The sequence below is a fragment of the Hippopotamus amphibius genome, chromosome 3 (genome assembly GCF_030028045.1).
Source record: "Hippopotamus amphibius kiboko isolate mHipAmp2 chromosome 3, mHipAmp2.hap2, whole genome shotgun sequence".
In the NCBI taxonomy this organism is placed as follows: Eukaryota; Metazoa; Chordata; class Mammalia; order Artiodactyla; family Hippopotamidae; genus Hippopotamus; species Hippopotamus amphibius.
In genome coordinates this window covers 27285861-27311200 of record NC_080188.1, presented here as the reverse complement: position 1 = coordinate 27311200, position 25340 = coordinate 27285861, and the positions used below count along the sequence as shown (strand labels likewise).

General features: G+C 40.4%; 2 protein-coding genes and 1 pseudogene across 3 annotated transcripts in view; all 3 read left to right on the top strand.

The window, feature by feature from the left end:
• The first annotated feature begins 4339 nt into the window (after positions 1–4339).
• On the top strand, positions 4340–23325 carry SGCB (sarcoglycan beta). Its single transcript, XM_057726088.1, has 6 exons — positions 4340–4431; positions 9117–9326; positions 15891–16076; positions 16717–16908; positions 17211–17342; positions 21110–23325. Exons 1-6 carry the CDS (start codon positions 4378–4380, stop codon positions 21311–21313), a joined length of 978 nt encoding a protein of 325 aa, XP_057582071.1. The 5' UTR covers positions 4340–4377; the 3' UTR covers positions 21314–23325.
• LOC130848123 (ATP synthase subunit ATP5MJ, mitochondrial-like) lies at positions 11361–11803 on the top strand (annotated as a pseudogene).
• LRRC66 (leucine rich repeat containing 66) overlaps positions 23318–25340 on the top strand; it is a 23552-nt gene continuing 21529 nt past the window's right edge. For both annotated transcript variants that reach the window (XM_057726087.1, XM_057726086.1), the window contains exon 1: positions 23318–24458. The gene's annotated coding sequence lies outside the window, so the exon portion shown is untranslated. The remainder of the gene's footprint in view (positions 24459–25340) is intronic.

Sequence of the window (25340 nt, the reverse complement as noted above, 5' to 3'; positions counted from 1 at the left end):
CAATAAACAAGGGGGTTCTCTGTAGTCGCACTTTGAATTAATTTAAACCCAGTTCAAAGTGACAAAATCTTCCTAACTCCTCCAACCCCAGAAAGCTCATTGCTCTCTTCTTTATGCTTTCTCTTTCTAACTTTAGACATGTTGATATTATTGCAGTTATCATACTATATTAAACTTGTCTGCATCCTATATAAGCTTGTGAGCTTCTTAAAGAAAGGAGCAAAGGTTTATTTAGCTTAATATCCTCAGCACAGCCAGTGGCACATTCTAAGCCCTCTATAAATGTTTGTTAAGCTGAATTGCTGACAAAAGAGGCAGAAGTAAAAGAAAGAAAAAAGGAAAGAAGGAAGGAATAAGATGATTGGCTGCTTTATATCTGATGTCATAATCCCATTGAGGTAGAAGAAAAGCAAATTTAATAGCCAGTTGGTTGTTCTTAGAGCATCATAATTCTACCACCCAGCCAGGAGCCATTTGTTCTAGAGAAGCGTAATGAGTCAAACATCTAGATGGAATAGGCTTTCTGAAAGCCCTTAATTTTGTCCAGTTTGAATCTTACCTACATCAGTTAGCTGGAGAGATTTTTAATTGGGGATTTTAAGAAGCCAACAAAAGACTGACAGAACCTACTTTCTATATGGTGAGAGCTGTGTGTATATTTTCACACTTGTATGTAAGAAGCCTGTATGCAAGAAACTACAAGAATATACATTTCCAGTGCTCCCTCACTGGGGCAGTTGCAAACCCTCAGCCAATGTGGCTAAAGGCATAATCTGTTCTGCTCTCGCCAGGATTCTTTTTCAGGCATCCCAGTCTTCTTCTGTGTGTGCCATGCTATTCTTAACCTACAGCTGTCCGTGTTAGAATCTTAGTGCTTTGGGTCAGGGCCTATGTTACTATTTGAAGAAAATCTTTCAGCCTTTGCTGACCCAACTGCATGAAGGTTCCTTTAAATTCATTTTTTATTGGTGGTATTACCAAAGCACTTTGTCTCTACTCATAGGTGGAAAACACTAATTTACTCAGCGTTATGTAACCTGAATGCTGTTTCTCATACTATCAACTTTATTTGGTCTTTTTTGTTCTCTGCCACACTGGAAAGACGCCTCCCCCCACCGGACAGAGGCAGAGATGCTGTTTTCTGTGTAATAGTAGTAAGCATTTCCTGCTCAGTGCAACAGTTCAGAATTTTCCTGAAAAATTATTTCATGCCCACCATTGATTAAACTACAAAAATGCGGGAAAATTTAATACATCACAACTGTATCACCTTAGTATGTAAATAAACTATTAATACTCTAGAACATTTGTAGCAAATACAGATTGGGGGGGGTAGATTTAATGTGATTTTTGAGGGCTACAAGATACCCCTCCTAGCTCGACCCAGGATTCCATCATTAAGGTTAGTTCAAAAAAGAAGGCATCCTTGCCCTCAATCTTTTCAAAGGATGAGTTTGAGGAAGGGGCAGGAAAGAAGGCAGAAAGGGGCAGAAAAAGAGGTAGACAGGAACCAGAAAGTAAAGGACTACATATACATAGTATACTACTATAAAGAGTTTGATTTTTATCATGGAAGGTATTGGAGGGTTTTAAGCCTCAGGGTGAGGAGAGACACGATCAGGTTTGTATTGCAGAAAGATTACACTAGAAATAGTATAGAATGACCTTTGAGGTTTCTGACAGGACAGTGGTGTCATTCAAAGTAAATTGAGGGGGAGTTTTTGAGTTTAATTTTTGGATGGTTGCCATAACAAATTATCAGAAACTTGCTGGCTTCAAACAACATAAATTTATTCTCTCACAGCTCTGAAAGTTAGAAGAAGTCAGCAGGGTTGGTTCCTTCTGGAGGCTCTAAGGGAGAATCTGTCTCAGGCCACTCTCCTAGCTTCTGGTGACAAGTCTTGGCATTCTTTGCCTTGTAGACACATGACTCCAATCTCTGCCTCTGTCTTCACATCATCTTCTCCCTCTGTCCTCTCCTCTTCTTATAAGGACAATAGGCATTACATTTACAGCCCACTCTAAATCCAGGGTGATCTCATCTTGAGATCCTTAACTTTATTACACCTGCAAAGACCCTATTCTCAAAAAATGTCACATTCACAGGTACTGGAAATTAGGACTTGAATATATCTTCTGGGGGTGACACTATTTAACCTACTATAATGCAAACGAATGGATAACTGTCTCTGTTCTGACTAGTACTCTAGCCTTGGGGGGTTCTGCTTTGCACTTCTAAGTGCTAATAATATGTAACAGGCAAAAGGAAGTGCAGCATTAAAGGCTATGTGATATGGTAGAAAAAGCAAACAGTTTAGTCAAAAGGACTTAGGTTCAATCCTGGCTCTTTAGTAGTCTGAAGCTTAGTTAGGTGTTTAACCTCTATGAGTCTGGATTTCGTCATTTGTAAAATGGGGATAACATGACCTATCTCACAAGACTGCTGGGAGAATTGGACGTAAAATATTATTTCAGAAAAAAAAAAGCTTGGAGATAATGCATGTAGGACTGACCTATATTAAAGCTGTGGTCTTATGAGTGAATTTAAGGACTATACAGTAATTGGCATCAAGGAGAATAGTGAGGTGTCGTTTCACAGAGCTGGAGATCAGCAAGGAGGAATCCAAGAGAAGGTAATTGTTTTTTCAGATAACCTAAGGGGTATTTAGCGTTAGGAAAATCAGGCATCTCACCACCTAAGTGTGAGAGAGGTTGGCAAAATCAAGGCAGGACTGATGGTCTTAGAAACTGGGATATCAGGCAGATTTCTAAGACATTGTTTCCTTACTGTGTTAGGCATTGGAGATAAAAGGATGAGTGAGACACAGGCCTTCCAGATAGAGCTCCCTGTTTTTTAGATGAAGTTAGACTGGTTAACAAAATAGAATACAATGCAAGCTGAAGTGCGTGTAGAAGACTAGGAGCAGAGTTAAGGGACAGACCAGCTAAAACTGCCCAAATGCCTGAGAAGGCTTTAAAGAGAATGTGACATTTGAATGGATTTTTGGAGGATGTATAAGAGTATGCTTGCCAGAAAAAAAGAGAAGCACTTTCCAAACAGAGGAAAAAGAGGCAAAGTCCTGAGGACTACAGGATCAGAAGTGGAGACAGGAAATAAGGATTGGTCAAAAGCCCAGTTATCCGAATGGATAATTGGGACCACAGTCAGACTAGTCAAAGAGACTTACTGCTGACTCCCAAAGCACTGGGCTGGCTGTAACTTACAGACTTCCTGCCTAAGATGAGGTTTGTCCTAGAGATCCAGGCAGGAGTGAGCCTAGAGATGCAAATCAATTGGTTCCAGCATTCGGGAAAGGATAGGCAGAGACTGATGACCAGTAGGTACTGACATTGGCCAAAAACAGAAGAGAGAAGGGAAAAGATTATGAGGGACTTACCACATGAGAGAGTGTCTAACTTAAACGTTACGGCAACCCTTTGAAGTAAAGTAGGCAGAGAGCGAAACAACGGCTCCACTCATCAAAAAGCAAAGCTGACCTAGTTCCTAGAGAAAGGAAAACTTGGCCAGTAGGTCTCTTTGGTGCTTCCTGCTGAGTTAGGCAGCCCTAGGGCTCAAAGGTGCTTAGGAGAAGTGGTTTCGGCCACCTGAGGAATAGGTCTTGCTCTTTAGTTGCCACTGTCCTCTTTTTCTTTTTTTTTTAACTAAGAGGATTATTGGATTATATTGGCTCGACAGGGAACAAGGAATGTGTACTCGAGTTACTTGTATGAGTCGCTTCCTGGCGTGCAGTAAATATCTGCTAAATCCGGTTCTCCAGGAGATACATCGACATTATCTCCAACCCACCTGCAATACTACAGAAAAAAGCATTAGACTTCATAGGCCCTCCAAAGCTAAGAAGCATCCCTGAAGTGACTGTAGGTCCTCCTTAAGGAGTCCCGGTTTTCAAGATTTTAGCCGCTTAATCGGCAACTTGTTAACTTCTGCCACATCGTCACCACCTCCTTCCGCGTCCACGCGTACTCTCCAAACGCCCCCTTCCCACCCAGCCAGGGAGACCCTGGCCCGAGCAGCAAGGAGGACTCGGGATGGCACCAGCCCCTCGCGATGGGGAATGGAGGCGAAAGGGAGAGGCGTCTTCTGTATTTTGAGGGCGCCCTTTTGGAAGAATCCAGCGGCGGCCCGAGGTCGCGCGGAGTCTCGGTGCGCGGGAAATCGCGCCGCGAGGCCACCGCCTTGGCACCGGGCCCCCAGGGTCCTCATGGGCTCGGAACCCCCCTGCCCGGGCGGGGCGGGGTGGGGGGGGAGGGGGGCGGTGAGTGACGGGCCCCCCTCCCGCCCCTCCAGGGCGCAGGCGCAGGCGCGCGGGGTGCGGCCGCGGCGGGGAGGGCGGCGGCGGCGGCGGGCGCGGGAAGATGGCGGCGGCGGCGGCGGCGGCGGCCGCGACGGCGGCGACGGCAGCCGAGCAGGTCTGTGAGCCCCGCCGCGGCCGGGGGCTGAAGGGCCAGGGGAGGCCGGGGTCCTGCCGACGGGGCCCGCCGTAGCGAGGACCGGCGGGGGCCGGAGCGCGAGGGCAGGCCGGAACCGGACTCAGTGAGGCGAGGCGGGGCGGGGCGGGGCGGGGCGGGGCGGGAGGAGCTGTCCGCAGCCCGGGATGCTGGCAAAGGCCGGGCAGGACCCCGGGCAGGGGCTCCGGGGCGGAGGACGGGGGAGCCCGCCGCAGCCCTCGGCCTGGCCTGGCTGTCGGTCGGCGGAGTGAGGAGGGGTCGCTGGCCTGAGGGCCTGGGAGGCGGCCGTGGCAGCCCGGAGCCTGCGCCAGGACGTGCCGGGGACATGCCCTGCTCGGAGGCCAGCGAAGATGCGGGTAAAAATAACCCCAGCCGGCGATCCGCGAGCCTCCCCTTACAGCAGCCAAGAAGCGCTCGGCTGTTGCCTGGGTGTCAGCTTGCGGCCACTTCTTGCGTGCCATCCCATATGCTGGCATCCACGTTTCTCCTCCCGCTTTGGTTTCTGGAGACTTAGTCACCAGTATAAAACTGTCTCCTATCCAGCTGGTTTAAAATCATTTTTTTAAAATGCTTTATCAGGTATTCCTGATCTGAATTGTAAACTTGTAATTTAGAATAGTCTAAAAGGCTGTTTTCTTACAAAAAGCAAGCTATACGTATGCAAACATACACTTAAAGACACACACATATACATATCTCTAGTTACTAGGGTGGTTTGTTATAATAAAAATAATTTTGATAGTTAATTTTCCCCCTTATCTGTTATTTCCCTTCAAAAAGAAGCTGTGGTATGATAGTTTCTTTGGGAAAGCCTCATTCTTCAACATTGTTGGAAAAAAAATAGATGAGTCAAGTAGCCAACATTCTGTTTCCAGAACTAGAAAAATTATCTCAGGTAATTAACTGCTTTTAGAGACATAGTAGATACTCATCACTGAAACAGTCATTCTGAGGGATATAAAAAAATCTTAAAGTCAAACTGCCAGATAAATGCAGAAAAATCAGCTCAAGATGGTAGGCAAGATAGAGGTCGTAACACTAAAATAAAATCTGAAGGAATGAGTGAAATTGAAAGGAGACATAGCTTCTTGCAGTTGTTGAGATTAAAATCGTCCCTTGGCTTTCCTGATTTCCCTCCTGATTTATCAGTGCCTGTTTTAGACGATTCTTTTTTTCATCTGCATCACCTGTTGATGCTCTTGAAGTCCCACCCAACTTCTATTCTTGCTTTACAGTGCACTGGGCAATCTTATCCGTTCCCCAGTCTCTGCTTCAGCGTTAGGCATTTATGTCTGCAGCCTGAACTTAACTGAATTTTCCACAGGCACCCCAAACAAAAATGTTCAACACTGTATTACTCAGCTATAAAAAGGGATGAGATGGAGCTATATGTAATGAGGTGGATAGAACTACAATCTGTCATACAGAGCGAAGTAAGTCAGAAAGAGAAGGACAAATATTGTATGCTAACTCACATATACGGAATCTAAAAATGGTACTGATGAACTCAGTGACAAGAACAAGGACGCAGATACAGAGAATGGACTGGAGAACTCGAGGTTTGGGAGGGGGCGGGGGGTGAAGGGGAAACTGAGACGAAGCGAGAGAGTAGCACAGACATATATGTACTACCAACTGTAAAATAGTCAGTGGGAAGTTGTTGTATAACAAAGGGAGCCCAACTCGAGGATGGAAGATGCCTTAGAGGACTGGGGCGGGGAGGGTGGGGGGGACGAGGCGGGGGGAGTCAAGGAAGGGAGGGAATACGGGGATATGTGTATAAAAACAGATGATTGAACCTGGTGTACCCCCCAAAAAATAAAAAAATAAAAAAATAATTAAAAAAAAACAAACAGATGATTGAACCTGGTGTACCCCCAAAAAAAATAAAATAAAAAAAATTAAAAAAAAAATGTTCAACACTGGATTGCATCATATTCACCATTAAAAGGCTTACAACCATCCGTTCACTTGGTTCACCTCAAACTTGAAGGCAGGGCCAGCTCAAGGGAGCTCATAAGGGACCCGCATGTGGTGCAATGCTCTGCTGACCCCAGCGTGATATTTGAGCAAAGGGCCTCACATTTTCTTTGTGCTCCTGACCCCACACATGTAGCAGGTCCTACTTGGGAGTCATCTTAGATGCCCCTAAGTCACACTCACATCCAGTCAATCACTAGGTCCTTTCAGTTCTACCTCTTAAGGCCTCTCCCCAGTCTTCTCTTCATCTGCAGTGCCAAAGCTCAGTCAAGCCCTCGTTTGGACTATTAGAGAAACCTGCTGTTTAGATATCTCCATCTCTAAACTCTTCTATTCCAGTTCATCTCTTTTTGTTTTGACTTTGCTGTAGTGCAAATCTCATTGTATCACTAACCTATTTTAAATCTTCAGTAGTTCCCCATTGCCTTTAGGATAAAATTCATCATTCTTGATGTGGTACTCATATCCACTCATTCTCTAGCCCCTAACCACATCTCACCTCAATTTTTGTCCCATTCCTATACTCTTCCTCTGCACCATCCACGTAAAGCTACCAAAATTAGTTTACACAGAGATGACTTATAGTTCCCATGCTGTTCCTGCTGCCTGGAATGCCCTTCTCTGTACTTTGCTCGGCTAACTCCTGTTTGTCCTTCAAGATTCAACTGAAGCCCCAACTTTTCTTTAAAAACCTTCAACTCATGCCTCTGCTCGATAAGTCCAGTGGCATTCCTCTTATGCATTCTTTCAGTATTGTGTGCATTGCTCTATGACAGCACTTGCCATGTTGAACTGCAATAGCTAGTGACCCTGTCTGTCTACTCTGCTGGCCTGTAAGTAAGGTTGCTGAGGGTAGCTGCTGTCGCCTGCTCATCTTGGTAGTCTGGAGTATCTGACATGTAGTAACTCCTCAATAAATGGTAAGTGCATCAAATGAAATCTAATAATGTACATAAATTGGCAGGTAAAATTAAAGAATGCATCTCAGGAGGGTGAGTTTTGCCCTGTCTCTCTTTTATATAGACCTGTATTCAAACTCTGGTTAAGACTTTTAAATTGCCAATCTGTCAGCACTGTCGTAAGCCCATACTGCATCTGTGAAAATCAGAAGCAAGCATACATCCCCTAAGGTGTTTTACTGCTTTCGGCTATCAAAATGCATGTTCAACTCTAAAATGTTTGCAGCTGTTGCACCTCATGCAGTTACACAACGTACACAGCTGTATTCAGCAACTTGTTTTGTGTTAAATCTGTTGAGTAGATTGAATTATCCTCTACAGAGCCTTTCTTACTGCTTTGTGGAATTTAAAATTTTTTATCTGCCACATTACTCACAGTGATTATTACTGTCTTTTTCCATTTTCCATAAACCCTCAGCCAGCCTGCTACCCCTGCCACCATGATAAGATTCCAGCTGCCCTCTCCACTCTTTCTTGGCAGATGACCTTGTCTTTTACATCCCCAGGAAAAGAATTTTTTCTCTCGTTGGTGTGAACCATTTCAATGAAGTGGGAGCCCACCCTTTAAGACTCTTTTCTCCTGTATTGTCACTTTCTTTCCTGTCTCCTCAAGGGTCTTATTTCCCTTGTTATTCTGCCCTACTCTGAGATCTTTGATCTTTGCCCTTTTTGACATCTTTCCTCTCTGCCATCAAACACACAAGTCTTCCTGCAAATTGTTGTGGGGAGGGGAGGGAGAGATATTAACAACAAGAACAAGCACAGTTTTCCTCCGGCAGCACATAATTCTTTAGTTACAGACTTCTCTCTTAACACTTTTCTCTTTCTGGAGTCGAAAATCAATGTATACGTGCTGACATGTTTCTTTTTATTTTAAAGATTTATTATTCATTCATTTATTTTTGGCTGTGTTGGGTCTTTGTTGCTGCGTGCGGGCTCTCTCTAGTTGTGGCGAGCAGGGGCTATTCTTCATTGCGGTGCACAGGTTTCTCATTGCGGTTGCTTCTCTTGTTGCAGAGCACAGGCTCTAGGCGTACAGGCTTCAGTAGTTGTGGCACACGGGCTCAGTAGTTGTGGTTTGTGGGCTCTAGAGCGCAGGCTCAGTAGCTGTGGCACGCGGGCTTAGTTGCTCCGTGGCATGTGGGATCTTCCCCCAGACCAGGGATCGAACCCATGTCCCCTGCACTGGCAGGCGGATTCTTAACCACTGCGCCACCAGGGAAGCCCCCATGCTTGCATCTTTTCCCGGCCCATACTTTGAAAACTGCTGGTTTAGGATAATGTTAACTTTGGCCAATTGGAGTGATAAAGTGTATTAGCCTTTCCAAATTCTTTTCATAGAAATGAAAATATATACATATAATTAAACAAATCATTATAAACCATTAATAAAAAACAAGATTACCTGCTGTAGAATGTGTATGTCAGCTCTTCCCCTAAATGAGCTAGCTGTTCACTTTATTGACAGTAGGACTATTCAAAGTAGACAGTGGAAATATGTTATCAGATAGTCACGCCGAAGATTCTTCTCTGTGACCCTTCTCAGCACAGTCATGTCCTTACGTGGAGCCTGCAACTCAACATGACTTGAGGTTTATTGGTGGAAAACACATCACTAACCAATTCAGCTTTCAACTGAATTTGAACAAATAAATGCATCAAAAAGAGAGGGTATAGCTGCTCCACTGTGTTGTGTTTTGTTTTTAGCAAAGTTCCAATGGTCCTGTAAAGAAGTCCATGCGTGAGAAGGCTGTTGAAAGAAGGAGTGTCAACAAAGAGCACAATAGTAACTTTAAAGCCGGGTATATTCCAATTGATGAAGATCGCCTGCATAAAACAGGACTGCGAGGGAGAAAGGGCAATCTAGCCATCTGTGTGATTATCCTCCTGTTTATCCTGGCTGTCATCAATTTAATTGTGAGTATTTAGTACAGAATATTCTCTTCTTAATGACCACAGGGAATTTTTCTTCTGTTTTTGAGTGAAATCAAGGACTCTGTTCCTGTCATTTCTTTCAGGACCCTCTTTCTGCTTTTCTGTACAGGCAGACCTTGCTTTATTGCACTTAGCTTTGTTGCACTTTGCAGATGCTGCGTTTTTACAAATGGAAGGTTTGTGGCAACCTCATCAAGCACATCTGTCGGTGTCATTTTTCCAGCAGCATTTGCTCACTTTAGTTTCCATGGCACAGTTTGGTAATTCTCACAATGTTTCAGACTTTTTCTTTCATTATTATTATATTTGTTATGGAGATCTGTGGTCAGTGGTCTTTAATATTACTGTTGTAATTGTTTGGGGTTGCACTAACCACATCCATATAAGATGGTGAATTTAATTGATAAATGTTGTGTACGTTCTGACTGCTCCATCAACTGGCTGTTCCCCATTTCTCTCCCTCTTCTCGGGCCTCCCTATCCATGGAGATAACCCTACAATGGCCTCTAAGTGTTCAAGTGAAAGGAGGAGTTGCAGGTGTCTTTCACTTTAAATCAAAAGTTAGAAATGAGAAAGTAGCATTGACATATATACACTACCAAATGTAAAATAGATGGCTAGTGGGAAGCTGCTGTATAACACCGGGAGATCAACTCAATGCTTGGTGATGACTTAGAGGGGTGGGATAGGGAGGGTGGGAGGGAGGCTCAGGAGGGAGGGGATATGGGGATATAGGTATAAATATAGCTGATTCACTTTGTTATACAGCAGAAACTGGAACAACAGTGTAAAACAATTATACTCCAATAAAGAGCTTAAAAAAAAGTTAGAAATGATTAAGCTTAGTGAGGAAGACACATGAAAAGCTGAGATCAGCTCAAAGCTAGGCCTCTTACACCAAACACTTAGCCAAGTTGTGAATGCAAAGGAAAACTTCTTAAAGGAAATTAAAAGTCCTACTCTAGGGAACACATGAATGATAAGAAAGCAAAACAGCCTTATTGCTGATATGGAGAAAGTTTTACTGGTCTGGGAAGAAGATCAAACCAACTACAACATTCCCTTAAGTTGAAGCCAAATCCAGAGCAATGCCCTAACTCTCTTCAATTCTGTGAAGGCTGAGAGAGGGGAGTAACCTGCAGAAGAAGTTTGAAGCTAACAGAAGTTGGTTCCTGAGGTTCAAGGGAAAAAGCTGTCTCCATAACACAGAAGTACAAAGTGAAGCAGCAAGTGCTGACATAGAAGCTGCAGCAGCTTATCCAGAAGATCTTGCTAAGATAAGCAGTGAAGGTGGCTACACTAAACAACAAATTTTCAATGCAGACAAAACAGCCTTCTATTGGAAGCAGATACCATCTTGGAGTTTCGTAGGTAGAGAGAAGTCAGTGCCTGGCTTCAAAGGACAGGCTGACTCTCTGTTAGGGGCTAAGGCAGCCAGTGACTTTAAGTCGAATCCAGTGCTCATTTGCCATTTGGAAAATCCTAGGGCCCTTAAGAATTATGTTAATTCTACTCTGCCTGGGCTCCATAAATGGAACAACAAAATCTGGATAACTGCACACCTATTTACAACATAGTTTACTGAATATTTTAGGCCCACTGTTGAGACCTACCGGTCAGAAAAGAAAAAAGGATTTCTTTCAAAATATTGCTGCTAGTTGACAATGCATCAGTCACCCAGGAGCTCTGATGGAGATGTAATCTGAGGGAGATTAGTGTTGTTTTCCTGCCTGCTAACACAACATCCATGCTGCAGCCCATGAATCAAGGAATAATTTTGACTTTTGGGTCTTATTATTTAAGAAGTACCTTTTTTAAGGCTGTAGCTGCCATAGATAGTGATTCTTCTGATGAGTCTGGGCAAAGTAAGTTGAAAGGCCTCTGGAAAGGATTCATCATTCTAGATGTCATTAAGAACATTAGCAGTTCATGGGAAGAGGTCAAAATATCAACCTTAACAGGAGTTTGGAAGAAGTTGATTCCAGCCCTCATGGATGACTTTGAAGGGTTCAGGACTTCAGCGGAGCAAGTAACTGCAGATGTGGTAGAAATAGCAAGATAATTAGAATTAGAAGTGGAGCCCGAAGAGGTGACTGAATCACTACAATCTCATGATAAAACTTTAAAGGATGAGGAGGTGCTTCTTACGGGTGAGCAAAGAACGTGGTTTCTCGAGATGGACTCTGCTCCTGGTGGAGATGCTGTGAAGATTACTGAAATGACAATCGAGGATTTAGACTATTACATAAATTTAGTTGATGAAGCAGTGGCAGGGGCTGCTGAACTGCTTCAGAGCCTTATTAAGAATGTTTGGATCTCCATGGAGTTTACCTAAGTTTACCAAGAGGTTTGGGTAGGAATGGGGTTGATGGGCTTCATCACTTATAAAATCAGGAGCGCTGATGAAACTGAAAGCCTTGAAAGCTTCCAGCCCTGCACCTGCTCGTGGTCATCATTAACCGGCTTTAATTGGGTGGGACGTCGGTCTGGCTGTGTTGTGGGAACGTGGGACGTCGTGTGCACTTGTAGCAGTGCTGCTGCCCTCAAGCATGAATGACATACCTGTGAGACCCCCCCCCTCCCAAAAATAAATAAATAAAATAAAGCAGTGGCAGAATTTGAGAGGATGGACTCCAATTTTGAGAGAAGTTCTGCTGTGGGTAAAATGCTGTCAAGCAGCATTGCATGCTACAGAGAAATAGTTCATGAAAGGAGGAGTCAATGCAGCAAACTTTATTATTATCTTATTTTAAGAAATTGCCACAGCCACCCCAGCCTTCAGCAACCACTGCTCCATCAGTCAGCAACCATCAGTGTCAAGGCAAGACCCCCCACCAGCAAAGAGATTACAACTCACTAAAGGCTCAGATGATGGTTAGCATTTTTTTAGCAAAAAAGCATTTTTTAATTAAGGTATGTACATTGGTTTGTTTGTTTGTTTATTTATTTATTTATTTATTTGGTTTTGGTTTTTTGGTTTTCTTGGCCGCATCACATGGCTTATTCAGGATCTTAGTTCCCCAACCAGGGATCGAACCTGGGGCCCCGGCAGTGAGAGTGCTGAGTCCTAACCACTGGACCGCCAGGGGATTCCCTGTACATTGTTTTTTTAGACATAATGCTGTTGCACACTTAATAGACGACAGTATAATGTAGCCATACGTTTTAGATGCACTTGGAAACCAGAAAAGTTTGTGTGACTTGCTTTATTGCAATATTAGCTTTATTGCTGTTATCTGGAACCAAACCCACAATATCTCCAAAGTATGAGCTATTGAATTTTATTCATTATTGAATTTTAATGAATATTTTCTATATGAAAACCTAGTATGTTAATATTGCCATGTACTAATTTTATTTAGAAAAAAGTGTTCATAGACTCTTTCCTTTGAAAGACTTGACTTTTAAAAGGTTAGCGTCAACTCAATAGACCTTTGTCAAGATGATTATACTGCCTTCATCTCTCCTAAAAATATACTCCTTCCTGTTTTCATTCACCTTTTCCAAAATTTACTCTTGCTTCCTCAACTAGATTTTAAAATTGTAAACCTTGGATGGCAGTTAAGGGTTATATTTGATAGTCCTAAATCTCTATTGTAAAAGAATGAAAGGATCTGAGGTAGACTGGTTCCCACTAAGGTGTGAGGAACTGGTGTGTTGCCTTTTCCAAAGATATTTGCTTTCTTAAAGAAGACTTTTAATCCAAGGTTGTAACTACCTGAGGGTTAAGTTTGAACCCCTCTGGCATGTGTGTGGATAGATATTTTCAGAGCGTGATTATTGGTATCCCTAAGACCAATCATGACCATGGATGCAGCAGGTCTAAAGTCCTTTCCCTTACTACTGTATTTTTTACTTCTAATACTCTCAAAGCAGTCCTTTGTATTTTGTGTACATCCAGAACATTTGTGTCTAATTTTTCACTTAAATCAAAAAGAGCTGATACTATAAATAGCTTTACTAGCAGCACATGTTCTGAATTTATTTTATTTTAGGAATTTATTTTATTGGAAAGTTATGGTTAGGTTGGCAAAAAAAAAAAAAAAAAATTTTTCATCCCCTTCTGCTTTAAAAAGCTCATCCTAAGGTGATAAGTCAAGAAACAGAAATATCCTGGAAGAAAGTGGGAGGCAACCGAAGTCCTAAACCATAATATACGAAGACAAGGAGGAGGAGGAATGGCAAATAACTTACCAGAGAAGAGAAACTGCATGTTGGGGAGGGGGTTGCAGGGGACATTGCTGGAAGTGCCTTGCAGAATCCTGAAAAGCCTCAGGAACTGGAAGTACAAGTTCCTTGAAAAGCAGGAGTGAGGGGAGAACTGAAAACAGAGAGCTTGTTTGAAAAATCCTTGGAAGGAGCCATGCGATCCCCAGCCTCCCTCCCCTTGCAGGCAGCAGTTAGGCAGCTACCCCTCCCAACCCCACACTGAACCAGAGGGGATTCTTTCTGCCTGAGGATATTGCCCAGAGGAGAGTAGGGATGGGTTTCCATACTGAAAACAGAAAAGTCTGCATCCTGAGCAGTGAGGCTCCCTTATCCTCATCCTCCACCTCTAGCTCCCTACACCAGGCTTAATCCCCCTCGGCAAGCGATAAAATAGCCTTCTCTGGAGAAACTGAAGGACATAGAGAAAAGACCTGAATATACTGACACTTGGCAGGTTCCCATGAAAAAGCCACCTAATCTCCCTACTGTGAAGCCTGTCAGTCACAAGCCCCACCTCACACAGAGAACTTTCCATGAACTTTTTATAACCACTCTGTTAACTATGAACACAGAGCCACCAGGGGTCAGTAGATTTTTATGGAAAGCTCCCAGAATTGAAAAATGATTGAGACCAAAAGCACCCAAACCATGGGAGAAGTGGGAATTCAGGGAAATAGAGAAAATGCAGCAAATGACATGAAACTTAAAAAAAATAAAAACACAATAGCTTCAGAGAAGTCAGAGGATATTGCATGCATTAAACAAGGGTACCATACAATTAAAAAGAAGGAATTAAAGAATATGGACGAATCATAGAAATACACATGGATGGATGGATAAATGATGATAGATAGATTAGATAGATGATAGATAGATAGATAGATAGATAGATAGATAGATAGATAGATATTGGAAAATAAAAGAAACTCTTCCACAAAGTTCAACAAAATTAAAGAATCGAACCAGGAACATTCTGTTAATAGGAGTTTTAGAAAGAGAGAAGAGAGAACACACTGGGATGAAAGTCATCAAATAGATAAATCAAGAAAGTTTCCTAGAACAGATTGAAAACTACCATTCTGGGTCCAGCATATGCATAAAAAAGACAAAGGCGGTTGTTGTGAAATTTAAGAAGACAGGAATAAAGAGAAGATCCTAAAATCTTCCAGAGAATTAAAAAACAGGTTTTGTATAAAGAACACAAAATTAGAGTGGCATTGGACCTCTCAAAAGCAGTGCTGGAAACTAGAAGGCAAGAAAGCAGGGCTTCAAAATTCAGAGAAAATAATTCCAAATCTAGAAATGTGTACCAAGCTAAACTATCAATCAAATGTGAGAAATTATAGAGACATTCTTTTTAGCCATGCACACTCTCAGAAAAATATTTACTTCACATACGTTCTTTCTGAGGAAGCCACAGGAGAATGTGCTCTACCAAAAGAAGGTACTAAACGGAGGATACAGGAAACTCGGTATTCTGCATGGGAGAATGACGAAAGGAAGTTCCAGCATGAAAGTGAAGGGAAAGTTCATGATTACAGCTGTGTAGCAGACCCAAAGCAGAGCAGGAGCTCAGGCTGGAACAAGATGAGGGTTCCAGAAAGATTTCCTGGGAGAGGAAAATAGAACTGTTAGATTTTCTGGAAGGTTTGGACTTTTAGAACATTTTATTGAGAGACATTTTACAAAAATGTTGGAGAGTTTGAAAAATCTTAGTCTGATTTTCAAAGAAACTAAGCAAATGAAAGAAGGACAGATATTAAACTCTGAAAGACACATAGTACAAGAAAGGAACTGCCATCATAGTGCCCTATTTGGCTTAGCAGTGAACAATATATATATTGTCATAATACTGAAAATACTGAGCATGGATCTAACCAAAACTTGAGATTGGAGTTGGGGGAGAAGAAATATAAATGAGCTAAAATTCTCATCTAATAAAATAGGAAATTAATAGATACAACCGAAAATTGATCAGTAAAGAAATAACATATTATTTAGAAATATGGAGATAAATTCTAGACAAAATAGCTAAAATTTTTGAAGTGGTTTTTCCTGGGCGAGGCATGGAGGATGGGTAGAAGAAATAAACGGCTCTTTTTTTTTTTTTTTTTTTTATAGAACCTTTAGCATTTTTTGACTTTTAGTTATTTGTATGTAATACCTTGATAAAAATAAAACCAGTTTTGTTTATAAGTGGAAACCCAGTCGATATGTTCACCTCACTAATGAAATATTTTAGGAAGTTTAAACCTTTGGCAACTATCTTTTCTATTTGTTTACAGGTTATGTTAAATGTTTGCTACCTATTAACCACGAGCTTGATTTCTTTTTTAGATAACGCTTGTTGTCTGGGCTGTGATTCGCATTGGACCAAATGGCTGTGACAGCATGGAGTTTCATGAAAGTGGTCTGCTTCGATTTAAGCAAGTATCTGACATGGGAGTTATACATCCCCTTTATAAGAGCACAGTAGGAGGAAGGCGAAATGAAAATTTAGTCATCACTGGCAACAACCAGCCTGTAAGTAACCACATTAACTGAGGGACATTAGGGAAAAATTCTTTGTAAAAACCTAGAGTTGATTACTGGAAATGGATGTTTTCCTTTAGAGAAAATTCATAATTATATTTAATGATATTGTTGGTCTTCTAATCTACAAATATTAGATACTTTCTTAATATTCTAGGTTTTGTTCCATGGTAGCATTTTCTGGGCTAGATATAGTTACGGCAAGACTACATAGTTTACTCTTTTCTCCTCCATATGAGGAAACCATTTAAAAAAGCACCGTCCCAGGTTAGAATATTGTCTACTCTCTGGGAGTCTGGAAGAGAATATACCAGTCTAGTCAGTGGCAACCCCTGCCAAGTGGCTACTATAACGTAGGTTTTCAACTGACCAAAACCATCGCTACTGCCCCTGCCCTCTCAGCTCTGGATCCCTGTGCTCTGTGACCATCTGTTTCTGCCAAGCATTACAGCAAATAAGCATGTAAGCCCTCATTTTAAAGAACTCCTCTCCCAAGGGGTGGAGGGAGTCAGAGGGAGGCAGTTAAAATTTGGAGTTAAGCCTGTTATTGTAGAGTTTTTATAATGTTCTTGATGAATTTTGGATGCAGTCTCCTTCAAAAACATATTCATGATAAAGTGTTTTTCTGAAGATTGTTTTTCAGCAAGGGACAACAAAGCTCAGTGTAGAAAAGAACAAAACTTCTATTACGAGTGACATTGGTATGCAGTTTTTCGACCCGAGGACTCAAAATATCTTATTCAGCACAGACTATGAAACTCATGAGTTTCATTTGCCAAGTGGAGTGAAAAGTTTGAATGTTCAAAAAGCATCTACTGAAAGGGTATGATTTATTTTCTTTGCTTTATTAATAGAAGAAAATTATTATCTGAAGTTACAAAGTGTGTGGGATGGAGGGCAGTTTTACTGATATAATGCTATGAAAGAATTAACTCCAGGACAGCGGAAAGGATTAGCTCTAGGTTTGTCACCAACTATTTTATATTTATCTCTACATCTAAAAATGTGAATGAAAACACTTGCCTTTCATATTTTGTCATTGAAACGCCTCCTCCTCTATCTCTAATAATAATTCTCACTTTAATTTAGAAACTCTTCATCACTACTTTTTTTTTTAATTGTCAGATTACCAGCAATGCTACTAGTGATTTAAATATAAAAGTTGATGGACGTGCTATTGTGCGTGGAAATGAAGGAGTATTCATTATGGGCAAAACCATTGAATTTCACATGGGTGGTAATATGGAGTTAAAGGCTGTGAGTATTTTTTGATTTTAAGAGAATTATTAGATTCTTGGGTACATAAATCCATATGTGGAAAAATAGTTATGGAAGATGATAAAAGTACTTGTAATTTTTTGACATGCAAGATAGTCGAAATGGATTATGAAGTGAAAGAAAATTATAAAACAATCTGTGACATCTCATTTTTATTTTTCAGATTATATGTATGTTTATAAAGACCTGGAAGGGTATATTAAAATGTCAACAATGGTTAGTTATGGGTAGCAGGGTAACAGATGATTTTCATTTTATTTCTGATTGCCTGTTATTTTCTGATTTTTTTTTTTTTTGCATAATGATGCCTGTATTATTTTAAAAGACAAACAAACAAGCTTCCAAAAGAGAATTCTTGAATATCAAAGTAAGTATCCATGCCCTGAAGCTGATGGAGTTTTTTCCGGTTAAAGATTTTTCATATCTCTTCCTGGGTTTTGTGTCTAGTGATGTGAAAATCAATTAGCAAATATATAAAATGTATTTTTATTTATACACCTATTATTAATTGTAAAGGAAAAAGATTTTGCCTTTATTATACTGTAGAAAAGTAAAATTTTCTTTGTGCCCCACAGATTATATCTGAACTTTAATAGGTAACATAGTTCATATAAGGGAGCCGTAAGCCCAAAAACATTTTACCTGCTCACAATTCCGGCCAAAGTATATTTATTCAAAATGTCTTTGGGCACCTGCTCCATGCTACCTAACTAAAGCTAATTAAATTTGTTTTACCAAGCATTAAATGACAAAAATGAACTTAAAAACCTAAGGACTTATGAAATAATTCTTTCCTTTTAAAAAATTTAATCATAGTTCTTGAAGGAAAAAAACTTTAAAAAATTAAGTTCTTTCGCTTGCCTAAATATCTTTTCCCCCAAAGAACATGTTCCAATCTCTAAATAATAAATATGAACATAAAATGTGATTTTTGCCAGAAACTCAATAGCAATGCTGAGTGTTGTTTACATACATTGTAGAAAGAAGCCATTCCTCTGAGAGAATAATAGTGTTGAAGAATGGACACAGCGGGGCTGTTGTTCTCTACATCAGAAACTCAAAGCAACAAGAGATGTGATTGATTTGTTTATAGCCATTAGCTAGTCACCTAAATCTTTTAATATTTTCTACCGGAAAATTCTACCTGTTGTTAATATGACATACTTTGAAATACATATACACACATATCAGTTTCTCCACAGTTAAAGAGAAATAAGCCAGTATTTAAAAGATAATTAGCTTTATAATTTGGTTAATATCCGAGGTTAGTTTTTAAGTGTATGGCTAATCATTACAAAGAATTTTATCATTAAACTGCTTTTTAAAAAACTGCTAAGACAAATATGATGTCATATGTGGAATCTAAGAAATAATACAAATGAATCTATATACAAAATAGAAACAGACTCACAGATATTGAAAACAAACTTTTCAAAGGGTTACCAAAGGGGAAAGGGAGGCAGGGAGGGATAAATTAGGAGTATAGGATTAACAGATACAAACTACTATGTATATATATACACATATATGTAAAACAGATAAGCGGGCTTCCACTGATGGCACAGTGATTAAGAATCCGCCTGCCAGTGCAAGGGAGATGTGTTCAAGCCCTGGTCTGGGAATATCCCATATGCTGAGGAGCAACTAAGCCCACAACTACTGAGCTCACGTGCCACAGCTGCTGCAGCCTGCACGCCTAGAGCCCATGCTCCACAGCAGGAGAGGCCACCACCATGAGAAGCCCACACACTGCAATGAAGAGTGGCCCCCACTCACTGCAACTAGAGAAAGACCACGTGCAACAACAAAGACCCAACGCAGCCAATAAATAAATAAACAAACAAATTAATTAATTTAAAAAAACAGATAAGCAACAGGATTTACTGTATGGCACAGAGAACTATATTCAGTATCTTGTAATAGCCTATAATGGAAAATAACCTGAAAAAATACATATATGACTGAATCACCTTAATGTACACCTGAAACTAACACAATATTGTAAATTACCTATACTTCAATTTTAAAAAAACAAAACAAACTGCTTTAGCAGTTTAAAGAAAGTAAAATTTAAAGAAATTTAAAGAAAGTAAAATTACATGACCACAAGATGGCAGCGTTGGAACAAAATTTGAAAATTCCGTATACTATCACTACATACAATACACATCAATTAGCCATTTGCATTGCTTTATAATCAATTTTCTCTCGTTGCTTTAAATACCCTCTATAAGCTGATGACTCTCAACTTTGGAACTCCTTTTTCCTTTGAACTAAGATTCACATATCCAGCTGCCTTCTTACCTCTCCACTTCAGTACTAAATAGGCACCTCAAACTCAGCAAGTCTAAAGTCTTCATATCCTCCTTCCCTCCCCAAACATGCATTTCTTTCAGTGTTCCTATCTTGTTAAATGGTACCCATTAGTTCATCAGCAAAGCCTTTGGGCTCCACCCTCAGAAGATGTACAGAGTCTGGCTGAGTCTCACCGCCTCCATCATGGTGTAAACCACCATGATTTCCTGCCTGCGCTGCTAGAACAGCCTCCTAAGTGGTCTCCCTGCTTCGTCTTTCACCTTGTATTCAGTTCTCTGTACAGCAGCCAGAGTGATCCTTTTTAAAAGATCATATCATTTCTCTATTCAGAACCCTCCAAATGGCTTCCCATCTGATTCAGAATAAAATCCAAAGTCCATTCCCTGGTCTTACGTGCCTAGCCCCTAGTTACTTCTTTGATTCATCTCCTACCAGTCGACTCGCCCCCCGCCTCTCCTTCAACCACACTGGCTCCTGTCTGTTCCTAAAACACAAGACACATCCTCACCTCGGGGCCTTTGCATATGTTCTTCCCTGCACCCAGTTACCCACATGCCCTAATCCCTCATGTCATCCAGTTTCCATCAGACTGTGACCTTATCTGAGAGGCCTTCCCTGACCATCCTCTGTAAAGCAGAGCCCCCATCTGGTCACTCTCTCTCTACTTATCGTGACTTGCTTTTTTCACATGATGTCCTGTTTGTTTTACCTCTTCAGGTTTTTATTGTCTGCCCCTCCCCAGTAAACAAGGACTTGGACTTTGCCTGTCTGTTGACTGCTGTATGCCCAGGACCTAGAATAATTTCTGACACATAGGAGACCTTTAATAATTATTTGTTGAATGAATGAAAAGAAGAAAAGGAAAGAAGGGAGAGAGAGGCTTAGGAGTTCCGAAAAGGAGAGGGTCTAAAATACAGGAATGTTCCTGGGACAGAGCACTTAAAGAAGAGAACCTCCAGGCAGTTTTCTTTGAGTGCCTGGGCTTCAAAATTATATGGTTTGACTCTCCATTTATGGTGTTACGAAAAATCATCAGAAATTAAAATTACTTTCCTCGAGGAGAAGAACAGTCTTTTTCTGCTCATCGTCAGGAACTCATCAATCAGTAACTTGGTTAAAACTCCCTTAGGAAGTAATAAATGAAAGTGATTTGAGACTCTATCAGCATGAATCTTATTACGCACTTGGGAATTTTGGTATAATTTTTAACTGATTGAGAAATAAACTGTGTAAACAGTGTATTGATATACATTATGAACAATTACTAAGAGGTCACTGGTTGAATCGTGATTGTTTTTTGCTGTTGTTTTGCTCATGACTTTTTCTTACTGCCTCCTATTCTTGCTAACAGTCCAGTGAGTTTTCTTTATTAACTTTGTCCTGTCCCTACTTGTGGATGTAAATAAGCCGTGTGATCCTTCTCCTGGTAGGAAAACAGCATCATCCTGAATGGGACTGTGGTGGTCAGCACAGCCCGCCTCCCTAGTTCCTCCGGCGGAAACCAGTTTGGCGGTGGTGACTGGGTGCGCTACAAGCTCTGCATGTGCGCTGACGGAACCCTCTTCAAAGTGCAGGTGACGGGCCAGAACGTGGGCTGCCAGACCTCGGACAACCCCTGTGGAGACACTCATTAGGAAAGCCCGCGAGGGCGTCCGTAGGTTCGTGTTGTGACTTGACTCTTTTTTTAAGAGTGGGCATGCAGATCTTGTTTTTACAGAGTTTGTGGTAACTCGTAATCATTTTATCCGCAGAGCACTGCTGTATCTATTGTATAGTCTTCATGTTTAAAATAGTCTCAGAGAGCCTAAATTCTAATACATTTCATTAAGTTGCACTGATCTTCAATTTATAGTTCTCTGAAATAGTTAAGAGAAGTGAATACAATCAAAATTAATCTTTCAAGAAGTATTTTTAAAATGCCACTGTTCCTTGTCTAAAGGCTAAAGGGCTGAAGCAACTGTTTAGACTCACTGTAAGTGAGCTTTCAGTGAGTAATGGGAATAGACCCACTTAAGATGTTTAAAGGTACACCATCAATAAATGTTACATGCTCTGTCTTTTGGCTTCTAAGGGGAAAGATAGATTTTTAGTGCATTAACTTTCAGCCATAATCTCACATGCAAATGAGGTCATTAAAGAACTTCACATATGGGAGATAGTAAGAAACTATGGTTCCTTAGTTTTGCACTAGGAAGAAAATACTCTAATAGAATGTTTGCTCATGAAGTATTGATGAATATTGTGTTCGCAATGTGGTAGCAATTAAAGCACCATCTCAGCTTTAACTTAAATAATGACAGCTGTCATTTGTTGAGCATCTTACACTGCCCGGCCTTGTCCTAGGCATTGCATGTGTAAAGTCTCTAATTCTCACCACGACTCTACAAGCAGATGTTGTTATCCCACTTTACCCACTAGGAAACTGAGGATCAGAGAAGTTAAGAAACTTGCCTAATGTTACAGAGGAAATAGCAGAGTTGGGATTGGCATTTGGGTGTGATTCAAACCTACATGGACCTGTTTCTAAATACCCCATTTCCCAACTGGGGTACCTGAATGGATAAAAGCGTTGCTAAGATATGTATACCCTCAGCCCTTGGGGCAGCACAGTGGGAAATGGGGAGGCCATGCCTCAGACAAGTCCTGCTGGCCAGGAATGGCTGGTGGGTTTACCCCAGCAAGCCAGACAAATACCACCCTTTGTAACATGTGCCGTACCTTGAAAAAAGTCAGGAAGCACTGGACTAAGGGTGATAATGCGGGAAATAATACAAGTAATTTTCACAGAAGTATGAGATTGATCTCTGCTCCTAACATCACCGCCCATTGTCATGATTTACAACCCTCAAGCCAGTTGATTTTTAATGTATTTTATAGTTGACTTGAAAGGAACTCTCTGGTAATATTAAGATATACACAACATCAGGAAGAGAGACCTCAAAGTAGTGTACTGTAAAGCAGGCAGTAGAGGTAAATCATAGGCCCTGTTCTGCATTCAAGTATAATATTCTGTCCTTATCAGTTTGAACTATACGGATAAGAAAACAAGAAAATAGTTTGCATTCAATATTGTCACAGTTCTCTCTGAAAGAAAAATCAAATACTTTAGAGATTATGAATAGTCATTAAAGTATACTAAAGTAGAGTTTGACTTACTACCTAATACTGAGTGCAGTTTTTAAGTGAAAAAAAAAAAGTGAAATTTATGACCTCTCGGTGTTATTAGTTGTAGTGATGTTCAGAACCCATTTGAATATATTCAGTATCACTTAATATCTGAATAATATTCAGAAAAATCCATTGGAATTTTCATTCAGATGCTCAGTGGATTTGTAAATTTTACATTCATTACTTGTCTGCTCTATTTAGATTTGTTTTGAAAGTTTATTTAGATAAATATTTTTACAAAAACCACATAACACTATGTTACAAAGTATTATTTATTGAATGTAATTCATGAAATAATCTAAGTTTACTCCTCTTTGAGAAATACCTGTTTTTGATACATCTCCATCAAGTGCTTTGCATGTGAGAGAATATCGATGTTTTTATAAAACTGATTGTTAAGGTCATAGGTATAGTATTTTAGGACATTTTGCAGGTAGCGTTTGCTTTTTTCATTGAAACGTAGACCTGGGAAATTCCCTGGGAAGCAGAGCAAGAACAAACCATCCCGTGACCTATTTTGCATGACAGTAAAGCCTCAGCTACTCCTTCTCACCATCAGATGGTATTTTTCTACAAACTGAATTGTTAACTTTGTGTCTTCTGCTGGTCATTCCTCCCCTCCATCAAGCGCTGATATGACAAACAACAGACTTGGGGGAGGCAGAGGACAAAGACAGGATCCCAGGAGAGGGGGCAGACACATGCTTGTTTAAATAGCTACAGTCCTTCAGAGGTAGATTATAATGACAGGGAGGACAAATGAGATGAAAGCAAGGTATCTTAGGGGCTGTCTAATGGGCAGGTAGGGAGAATGCAAAACAACACAGTAGGGACTGTCTATGTGTGTTCTGAAATATTTAAAAATATACTTATTTGTATTCTTTTTGCATTGGAAAAACAAATTGTGTGTGATAGTTTTGAATGAAAAGTGGAAGTTCTCCCTAGTTTTGAGTGAGTTTTTTAAAAGAGCATGAGAATGTTATGGTGCTAAACTTGACAAAAAGAAAAAAAGAGACCATTGAAATGCTGATAATTTTAGTAATCTTTTTTAAAGCATTGAGGGGGCAAAGATTACAAATTATGCTATACAGAAATAAACCTATAAATCTGTTTCGAGTTATTAATTTGACTTTCAGTTGATTCAGTTTGTAATAACTATTAATGACCTCTGTTTACAATAAAGATTCTGTAAAATTGTTTGCTATTAATTTTTTAATTGTTAAAATATTAGCAGGTTTCTACTTACTCATACAAACGTGCTGAATGTAAATATAGCTTGAGAATTGGACACTGCTGGTATTTAGGTAATCTCTCTGGAATCCTGGAGCTTAAAGTTAGAAGTTGTACAGACCCAGTCTGGAAAGTTCTACCCCCTGCATTGCAGAAGGCCTCTCTCTGCTGGCTTTCTCCCCAGTATCCCAGGAAAATGTGCACCACACTGTCTGTCCTGTCACGTCTGCAAGAGGCCAGAGCTTGGAGACAAAAGGGTTGAAGTTTTGGCACCGGGCAGGCTCCAGGGCAGATGGGTGGAGCCTCAAAGGCTCAGGTCTAAAATCCCCACCTGGCTTGATTCAGAGAGAGACCCATTTGAAAAATCCCTAAGGATTAAAGGTAAGTTTTAGAAACAGTTACTGTTGTGTTCTTTCTACATCTTAGCAAAACTAACCTTTTCTGCCTTTTTTTTTCTTCTTATCATTGTAACTTCTCCATAGGAATGGACTCTTCATTTCCTTTCCTGTTTTCTCTACTGCCTTCTCCCTGTCTCTCTCACTGTCTGACACACCCCGTATTTCTAACTGCTTCCTCATACTTCAGCTTGAATACTTCCATTTAAAGATTGACATTTCACATAATTGTCTCCAATATCCTCAGAAAATTTTTTGGAGTTCTCAGATGTTCCTTACCTAATATATACGTTCGTTTTAGTGTATATTTATAATATTTTTTTTAACTTACGAATTAATACCTTTCACTTTATAAGGTTATCCTTATCTCGCTGTTTTGAACTCAAATCTGTTAGTTATAGATAATTCTCTTCAACTTAGAAAGAATCAGGTCAGTGAAAATCTTTAAGTCCCCTTAAGAAAAAGTTTTTTTCAACATGTTTCTCTTCAGCATTGTAGTGTGCCAATGAATGATGACTCCTTTTTTTATTGCTGATGTTGCATTAGCCTGTTATATAATTACATATGTGATGATTGCAGCTTTGCATATAGTAACAAATATCTTTCTGACTATACAAATTAAGTCAATTTCCGGCATGGCGTAAGAGGCACACTTTAAAAATAAATCACTCCTCCATGCTGGAGGGCACCTTTGCAGCTCATGGCCATGTGTACCTGAATTTAGATGCCTTTCAAAATGTGGGAGATTAGACCTTGTATAAAACCAGAGTTTAAAAAGTTACATGGTAAATTTCATTCACTCCATGCATTTATTTATCCAAGCAGAGCATAACCCTATGTTAGACTACGGACTATTAAAAATATAAAA